We start from the raw sequence: 10,241 nt of genomic DNA, 5'->3' as shown, positions 1-10,241 counted from the left end.
AGTCCGGACTATCCGTCCGTTATTACAAGCGGCCCGATTTCTTTTTTGATGCGTCAATAATTTTCTATTACATTGATTACAATGTAATTATTATAGTGTTATATTTATAAAGGCATATTATTTCATGATGTCGCATCTCTTCTTATGAGAATTCTAGGATTCTTCATAAATAATTTATACGAACCAATTGTAAAACAATACATGGAGTTAAAACTGACTTTTTTTTTTTTGTAAATAAATAATAATAATAATAATAATAATAATAATAATAATAATAATAATAATAATGATGAAGCCTTACTTTGTAAGACTATCAATAGTATTATTCCCCGACGTCATCAATATCTCTATTCCCGTCAATAGCATCTTCCCCCCCTTCATATTTGAATAGATCCCGAAACTCAAGTTTCTCTTTGTCATCACCCACCTTGGATGTTGCGCAAGACGAGAACGATGTTCTTTTAAGTCATGTGCCCGCCAAGGCTGGCAAACGTACGCGAAAAGTATGGACTCACGAAATGAATACCTTCATATGGCGTACATACCTACTAATAACTGAACTTGAAACCAAAACTAGAACCTATCTAACTATCCTGCATCAAAAATTCATAGAACAGTTTCCCGAAATGACCGTATCTAAACAAAGAGTAGGAGACCAAAGACGAGCAATCTTACGCTGCAAATTACTAGATACCCAAACACTTACGAGAATTCAAGCGGAAGTAGCAGACATATTGAATAGCAGTACTGAATATGCAGGTCAACAAGCACAAGAAAATACAACTAACACCAGAATGCGATGGAATGATGAAATCAATGAAACAATTATGAGAATATACTATAAAATAACTCAGATGGAGACCAATACGACAGGTTATAGAAAATTGTTACATACACAATTCATTGAACAGTTTCCTCAATTGGCGCATATTTCAGAACAGCGAGTTGCAGATCAACGGAGGGTAATTGTAAACAATAAACTAATTACACATGCCAAGTTGGACGAAATTAGAAAGGAAGTAGAAACAGATCTCACATTAAATGGTAACATAGAGCCACAACAAAGTTATAACAATACTACTGAAAATCACACGTTAGAATCAGATGAACTAAATATAAATAACACAACCACAACAGAAAACGAGACAATTACCCAACACTTAAATGCGTCAAGTCATGATAATGAAGAACTTTCAGAGAGCAATCAAGAGCCTGGTCCACGAACAAATAGATTCAAAGATGAACAACTAAATACAAAAATTACTATTACATTTAAAACTGCCTTGAACACTTATACAAACACAGATCCAACCAAAAGACCACACATACCAAAACAAAAAGTAACAAAAAAACTGAGATACATAGTTGATTACATAAATACAGAATTAATACCAACACATCTTACCAGTGAGGATGATTTTATGACAACACAAACAGTAATTTATTGTGCAGCTTACGCTGCAGTTGTTAATAATGGAGCAAAGGTCTATCAAAATGACGGTAATAATAACCTTCCAAAGAAGAATAGGATGCCCTTCTGGCAAAAACGTCTGACAAATAAAATTGCTGATTTCAGAAAGTATATAGGCCAAATGACTGAATTTATAGGCGGTAATAGAAGCTGGAGACTTAGTGCGCGTGTATCCCGAATTAGGCAAACATTTTCCACTCATTCCCGACATGAAGAACCCAATAATAATGATCAACAAATATTAGACACGTTAAAACAGAAATTAAACGCAGCTGTTAGTCGACTCAAGAGATACAATAATTGTACGCTACGAAAGAAACAGAATACATTATTTACAAACAATGAAAAGCAGTTCTATGGACAGATAACTTTAGCAACACAAAATACAAGCACAACTACTGATAATAATACAACACCAACACAAGAAGAACTTAAGCAATTCTGGTCAGGAATATGGGCAAACGCGGTTCAACACAATTCTAATGCGGAATGGATAAAGTTAGAGTCAGATGAAAATGGATGCCTGCCACAAATGGAATTTGATAGCATTTCAATAGAAACCCTTCTTAAAGTCATCAACAAAACACATAATTGGAAAGCACCAGGTACCGACAACATCCAAAACTATTGGTACAAAAAATTCACAAACACCCACCCCTCTTTACTTAAGCATATAAATGATTTTATTCGCAATCCGGATTCAATGCCTCCGTATATTACCCAAGGTTTGACTTACATGATCCCTAAAAGCGCAGAACATCACGACCCTAGCAAATATAGACCAATTACGTGCCTACAAACTATATACAAGATTCTCACATCATGTTTAACCGAAATTATTTATGGCCACGTAGTAGACCACAACATTTTAGCTGAGGAACAAAAAGGTTGCAGGCGTAGTAGTCAGGGATGCAAAGAGCAGCTTATTATCGATTCCGTTGCTATGAAGTTCGCCCTAAAAAATAAAAGTGACATATTTTATTTTATTTTATTTTATTCAGAAAACCAACTGCATAATTAAAAAATTTACACGGATGGTACTTATAACTATGAGTAAAGCTAATTACAGGTTTCCCTTAAATAATATTCTTAGCATAGAACGTGAAACAAAAACAAAAATACTACATAATATGCAATCTTACCAATTTATATACCCTACACAATATATAAATAAATAAATAAATAAATACCACGCAATATATAAATACATATAACACAATATATAAATACATACAACACAATAATTAAATACATATACACCTACATAATAAACCTACATACATTTTTGTCTTTAATTTAATCACTCGTTATTTAGAATTCGTTATTTAGAATTTCCACCGCTTTATGTTTAACTACACCTTTGCTGTGAGCAAACAAATCAATATCCCGAAAAGTATCATTGTACGTTTGCAGCAACCGTGAGATAGGTGCATTACGCGCATAGTTAGTGCTCACCTTGGGAACCATGAACAATGAAGGGAGCCGCCGACGGCTGCGCCGGGTTGGTGCATTGTACCTTATACTCTCAACCAGTTCGGAGCAATCTACATTACCCTTCACTATGTCGTACAACAAACACAAATCCAGCATCTTTCGCCTGTCTTCGAGAGGGACCAAACCGTATTGTTTGCAACTTTCCTTATACGTCCTTGCCTCTGGCTTTGGGAAACGGTACTTCAAATGACGGATCAGGATTTTTTGCAGTCGCTCCAAACGGTCTGTGTAAATAGCATACTGTGGATTCCAAATAGGACTTGCATATTCAACAACGCTACGAACATAGGCAAAATAAATAGTCTTGATTGTCTTGACATTCTGAAAGGGTTTGCAGGTTCTCATTACAAAACCAAGGTTTTTGTAACCCTTATCCGCTATTATACCGATATGATCTCTAAGAAGCATCTTATCGTCGAGATGCACACCCAGATCTCTAACTATAGATGTTCTTTGGATAGCAATTCCATCAAAGTTATAAGGGTACATTAATGGTTTAGGTTTACGGGTAAAGGTGATGCATTCACACTTACTCGCATTCACCGTAATGTTATTTTTTTTGTAGTAGTCTGTTAGCCTATTCAGATCTGATTGTAACTTTAGACAGTCTTGTTCATCGTCTATTTTCATAAATATTTTTTTGTCGTCCGCATACATTAAGTGTCGGGCAGATGTGAAGCAGGACATAATGTCTGCTACATATACATTGTAGAACAGTGGCCCCAAATGGGATCCTTGTGGTATACCTGTAGGTATACTAATAAAATCTGACTTATATCCCCCCACAACAACAGCTTGAGAGCGACAGTTTAAATAGGATTTAATCCATCTGAGCAAATCGCCGTGTATTCCCAACCCTAACAATTTATGGATTAGAATGTCGTGATCCACACGGTCAAAAGCTTTTTCAAAATCCGTGTAGATCACGTCAATCTGTCCACCCCTTTCCATATTAGGTAACACATAATTTGCAAAACACGCTAAATTAGTAATTGTGGATCGGCGCCTGAGAAAACCATGCTGATTGTCCGGTAGTTCCTTACATATGACAGGGTATATGGCATCAAAAACGATCTTCTCAAACACTTTACCCACAGTATTTAATATCGAAATTCCCCTATAGTTCTCGACTTTGGACTTAGACCCCTTTTTATGTATTGGTACTATATGTGCTTTTTTCCAAATGTTCGGGAATATACCACTGCTCAAAGAGATATTAAATATAAAAGCCAATGGCAGACTTAATGTTTCAGCACAGTTCCGCCAGAAAACAGGCGGAATACCGTCGCAACCCGCTCCTTTATATGGATCTAATAGTTTTAGCTTATTTTCAACTGTAGTCTCAGATATAGAAATTTTAGATATGTCATCTCTGGTTACTCTGTGGTTAGTTGTATCAACAAACCCTTGTGAAGGCACCCCGAAAACGCTTTGAAAGAATTCATTAAAAGCATTGCATATATCTACACCATCTGAGACTTTCCTATCACGGTACGTAAGCATTTTAGGGTAACTTGAACCACCTCGTAATGACTTGACGTACGTCCAGATGGTCTTTGGTCTTTCAGCAATAGATTCTTCAGTCAACCTTGTGTACCTTGCAAAACATTCTTTTTGAACCCGTTGTTGACGCAAACGTAATAATGAAAATTCATCATAATCTAATAAATTACCAAATTTTTTCCATTTTTTGTGCGCTTTGTATTTTTCCTTTATAATATTTATTAACGCCCGACTATACCAAACCGGATATTTACGACTGCCTTGCACTTTCTTGTAAGGAACGTGTTGTTCAATTGTTTGATTGATTATGTCATAAAAAGAGTCAATTGCTTCTTCAACTGTATGAGATTCTAGAGTAGACTGCCAGTTTATTTTGAAAAATGTTTCATTTATTACATTATAGTCGCATTTATTAAAGTTTCGCTTTGGCGTGGCGGCTTCTATCAGCGGTGAAACTGTGAGGTCGAGAACGTTCAACAAAAGAGCTGGATGAGCTCGATCCGGTTTGACTAGGGGTGAGGAGCAGTGAGTGATGTCTAGAGGAAGGTTTGAGAAGGCTAAATCTAAGGTATTACCAGCATAATTCTTTAAGGTGTTATATTGTTTCAATCCGAGAAAACTTAATTCATCGGTTAACTTTGCTGCTGCAGTTTGTACCTCGGTGTTTCCGGTGTTATTGTGCGTGGGGCCGGTCTCATTCCATGATATGCACGGTAAATTAAAGTCTCCGATTAACAAGAAATTATCATGTGAATGAGAACTGCCCCTTAAACTTTTAACAACGTCCAACACGCAGTCCACATCGCACGGAATGCGATTATATTCCGGTGGTATGTATACAACGCCTAAATACAAGTCAACAGATGCCCCAAGCGCGCGAGCCGGCACACACACCGTCAACATTTCTAACTGCGCGGGCTGATCATAAACAGTGCACCGTGATGCCCCCAGCCCGCTACGTATCAAGATCATAACGCCACCACCACTTTTTTTATTGCTCATTGTAAGGTCTCGGTCATAACGAAATATATCGTAACGACAATCACAAAACTCCCTGTCAAAAATCCCCGAGTGTAACCATGTTTCGGTAATTACAATAATGTCATAATCATTGCATAAAATTTGTTGCTTTAGATCTAAACATTTCGTGCGTAACCCACGCACATTTTGGTAGAAAATGTTCAAGTCAGATTTATTTTTTTGACTATCGAATTTTGCAACAAAGACTTACTTGCATATTTTACTCGCACAAAATTAATTAATGATTGGTAGCAATATACATTTGGTAGTACCAGTTGTACCATTATTTTAAATTTAAATAAAACCAACGAGTTTAAAAATACAAATAATAGTGGTATCCGCAAAAACTCAATATTACTTGGGTTGTTTTGTTTATGTAAAAGACATAGATTACTGCAACTAAGGTTAGTCACAAAAATTATAAATATTAAAATACTTTTACAATTATTATGGGGGTATTTTAATATCGGTGCGGGAGTATTGACGATCGAGGTGCCCAGCGGAACAAAGTTAGTTATGTTATGCTCACTAAACACAGGTGCGACATTATATGATTCGGGTGTGGTAAGTTGTTGGAAGCTATTTTTGCTATAACCAATTATTGATAAGAATAGATAAACGCATGCAATACATTTGACAATTTTATCTTTTTTCATAATAAGATACCAATCCACTAAAAAAAATGTGTTAAACAAAATATAGTAATATTTCACGTATAAATATAATGTAATATTTAATAACGTTACGATATAAATAATAATAACATATGCAATACTTTTTATACCAAATACTTTTTCCGAACCAAAATACAAATCTACTAAAACAATACTAAGTTTTTTCATTACATAGCGATATTTCGCGTTTCCATACAATAAGAAAAATAAACAATTTAGAACCCCAAGTTTTAGTTTGCAAATTAAATTATTAGAGCCAGCGATAACAAAAGGACGCACATTCAATGAGCAAGTACTCAATAATGCGCAAACCATCCTGACCTTGTTGGGGACCATAGATGAATAAATCTTAATAGAAGTGACAAGCAAAAAAACATAATCGAATAAGATAATAGTAGACTTAGAATTTGTATGAGAAATGCTACAAATATTAAAAATAGCTAAATAATATAAAGTGAATCTATGCACTGTCCTCAAAGTTAATTCACCAAACCGATCTTTTTCGTGAGATCCTCTTCCTCGAGTATTTGAATTGCTGGACTGGTGTCGTTTTGTCGCATAAAAATCCGCCCGTTTTTTGTCCATACGTGCTGGTACTCTTTCCTCTTTGCTACCTCCTTACATTTTTTAAGCAATTGCTTGTTGTGGGGTGTTAGATGTTCATTAATATAAATTGGCTTAGAGTCTCCTGCGATGCCAATATCTTTAGTACAGAGACGTTTTTTACGCCCAAGAGATATAATGTTGTCTTTCAATAGCCTAGTCTTTAATTTGGCGATAATTACTCTGGGACGTCCCGGAGACTTTACTTTTGGAGATACTCGATTCACTTGTAAAATGTCACCTATTGTAATGTTCACTCCAATATGTTTACAAATTTTCAAAATGTACTCACTTGGATCTTCATTGCTAATTTCTGGTATACCAATCACTTCAATGTTCAATTGTCTATCTCTTTGTTCATTTGAGTTTATAAGTGATGTGATATGTTTATTATTCTCTTTCAATATTTTCAACTCTGCTTCTAGGTTATTTATTTTCTTAGTTTCCCTAGAGAGGTCCTCTATCTTCTTCTTGTGATCATCATGTGAGTCGGATGAAAATTGTGCTGATTTTTGAAGCTCGGTAATTTCCTTTCTCACTTCATTCTGCTGCTTATCCAATTTTGCAATGCGTGACTTGAGTTCGCTGTATTCCTTTCTAATGTTTTTTACATCTGTTCTTAATTCTGCAGCGTCTTCCTTCAGTTTAGATAAATCTTCCCTGATCACACCACTCAGAGTCTCATTAATAAGAGCCAGACTGTTATTAACTTCAATTTTAAAACTGTCCATCTTTGACGTAATATCGCTGGATAGTGATTTGAATGCTCCCGCGAGGTCCAATTCCTGCTTCCGCCTCCGAGTCGTGATGTTTGATAACTCTGGGTCAGAGTCGTAACGCTTGTTTGTAGGCGGTGTGCGATGCATTTTAGCTCTAGTCTCTTCTAAACTTCAATAGGTCTATGGTGATGTTGATAGCGCACGGCACGAGGTGTCCCGAGTTTGAACGACGTTAGCCGATGGATACACGGCTCGCACTCCGCAAGCGTTCAAAAGATAGCAAGTGCACAGTAACGGATAACAGAAACTGAGTTCACACTTCACAGTTTTAGGGTCAAAATTGGTTTGACAAAAAAAATTGACAATATTTTTAATTTTGTGACACGTCCGTCAACGAGACGAGCCGAAGCCGAATCTACTATACTAAATATACTACTATCTAAATATACTNATAATAATAACATAAGCACAATGTATATCGATTACCGAAAAGCATATGATTCTGTCCCACACAGTTGGCTTTTATTTGTATTACAGATGTATAAGATCCATCCTACTATTATCTCATTCTTAGAAAATTGCATGAGTACATGGTCCACAAACCTTAAGTTAAAAACCAATACAACACAATTCATCACTTCAAGTATTCCTATTAAGAGAGGCATATTCCAAGGAGATGCTCTTAGCCCACTTTGGTTCTGCCTCGCTTTAAACCCACTGTCAAATATGTTAAATAAAACAAGCCTAGGAGTTGATATGACACTACAACAGGACTCTAATGCAAACACACCTGAGGACACCACATTCAAAACTCTCACACACCTAATGTACATGGACGACATAAAACTTTACAGTAAAAATACACATTCACTCCATCAGATAACACAAACCTTTTCAAATGATATAGGCATGGAATTTGGAATAGACAAATGTAAAACAGTAACTATAATAAGAGGAAAAATTGAAGAAAAAGAATATATACTAGAAAACGGCAATAAAATTGAAGCTCTAGATGCAAACAGTTCGTATAAATATCTTGGATTTCATCAGCTACGTCAAATCAACCAAAAACAAACAAAAAAAGACATTACAACGAAATTTAAACATCGGCTCAATATACTACTCAGGTCTCAACTTAACTCTAAAAACTTGACAAAGTCCATAAATTCATTTGCAATATCACTACTTACCTACTCATTCGGAATTATAAAATGGAGCCAAACAGATTTAAAACACCTACAGCGTATAGTACATACTACAATGACAGCTCATCGCAAACACCACCCGAAAGGATGTGTCCAGCGTGTTACATTACCACGAGCAGAAGGAGGCCAAGGCATCATCGACATACACAACTTACACAACAAACAGATTAAAAACCTTAGACATTTCTTTCATGAAAAAGCAGAGCAATCGATACTACATAAAACAATAGCCCACTGTGACAAAAATCTAACACCCCTGAATTTACATGACATTAACCCACAAAAGAATGAACACATAGTATCTGACCCCGAAAAAGCGTTCATGTGGAAGCAAAAATCTATACATGGCCGCCATTACCACGATTTGCACCAACTACAAGTCGACAAGGCAGCGTCGAATGCATGGTTGCAGCGTGGCGAAATGTTCCCCGAAACGGAAGCTTTCATGATCGCTATTCAGGATCAAGTGATTGACACCAAAAACTACCAGAAATACATCATGAAGAAGCCGAATATTACAGATACATGCAGAAGATGCCATAGCAGCCCCGAGCACATACAGCACATTACAGGAGCGTGTAAAGCTATCGTACAAACGGACTACAAACATAGGCATGACCAAGTAGCAGCAATAATCCATCAACATTTAGCGTTCAAACTTAGTGGATTGCAAACATTAGTTAGTCCTAAGAAAGTCAAAAAAAACATGTAACGGAATCTCCGACTTACTACTTTAGTAGAGCGATTACAGAAAATAATGGCCTATTAAGTACATGTTTTTTTGTGTTATTATGAAAGTTTAGAAAACTGCGCAGTTTTTAAAATTATATTGGACCTATGGAAATTCTTTTTTTTTCTCATACATTTCAGTTGAAAATTTTAGAATGTTCTGCTAAAAGCATATTTTTTATGTTTCTAGCAAAAATTTTGTATCTTGCACCAAAGATAGGAAGGTGATTATTTTTTTCAAATATCTGCAACTAATAGGAAATCTGTCAAAAAAAAGAAATCTGAGAAAAGTCAACCCAAAAAAGAGATAAAAAAAAATTAAGCCACTAGGTCATAAAATTTGAAAAAAAATCACAAAATTAACGATAACTTCTAAACTACGAAAAATCGTAGAACATACATGGGGGTGAAATCGATAGACCTAGTCCTCACCTATCACCTGCCTTCGGCTTGACACCTTACAAGAAACACCCTGTATATTTTATTACTATAGCATCCACGAACTTTCAGTTTTAAGAGCAGGATCGGCCACCAAGCATTGTTGAAGGCACCTGAAATATCGAGGAATATTCCTACAACGTACTTTGCCACCGAGGACGTCACTTTTTGTCTGACAGATATTACTGCATCTGCAGTAGACTTCCCGGCGGTAAAGCCAAACTGCTGCTCGTGAAAAATTGGACCACCCGGTAGCAAACGCGGCACTACTAATCGCTCTAACAGTTTACCTAATGAGGGAAGTAATGTAACTTAACGTAACTTAGGTACTATGCACACACTGTTGGGTACAGCAGTCTTTACACAATAACTTTCCTTAGATAAA

General features: G+C 36.1%; 1 protein-coding gene across 1 annotated transcript; it reads left to right on the top strand.

Moving 5' to 3' along the window:
- Positions 1-417: 417 nt before the first annotated feature.
- Positions 418-9,267, top strand: LOC114354934 (uncharacterized; the record flags this gene model as incomplete). The annotated part of the gene is made up of 3 exons (XM_028307540.1): positions 418-2,444; positions 7,947-8,505; positions 8,989-9,267. Coding segments are annotated over exons 1-3 (2,764 nt in total), but the record flags the coding sequence as incomplete, so codon positions are not given.
- Positions 9,268-10,241: the final 974 nt, after the last annotated feature.

This window comes from Ostrinia furnacalis, unplaced genomic scaffold, assembly GCF_004193835.3.
Source record: "Ostrinia furnacalis isolate ACB-3 unplaced genomic scaffold, ASM419383v2 OfSCF2279, whole genome shotgun sequence".
Classification (NCBI taxonomy): Eukaryota; Metazoa; Arthropoda; class Insecta; order Lepidoptera; family Crambidae; genus Ostrinia; species Ostrinia furnacalis.
The sequence above is the reverse complement of the archived record's forward strand: the minus strand, read 5'-3'. Positions and strand labels throughout refer to the sequence as shown.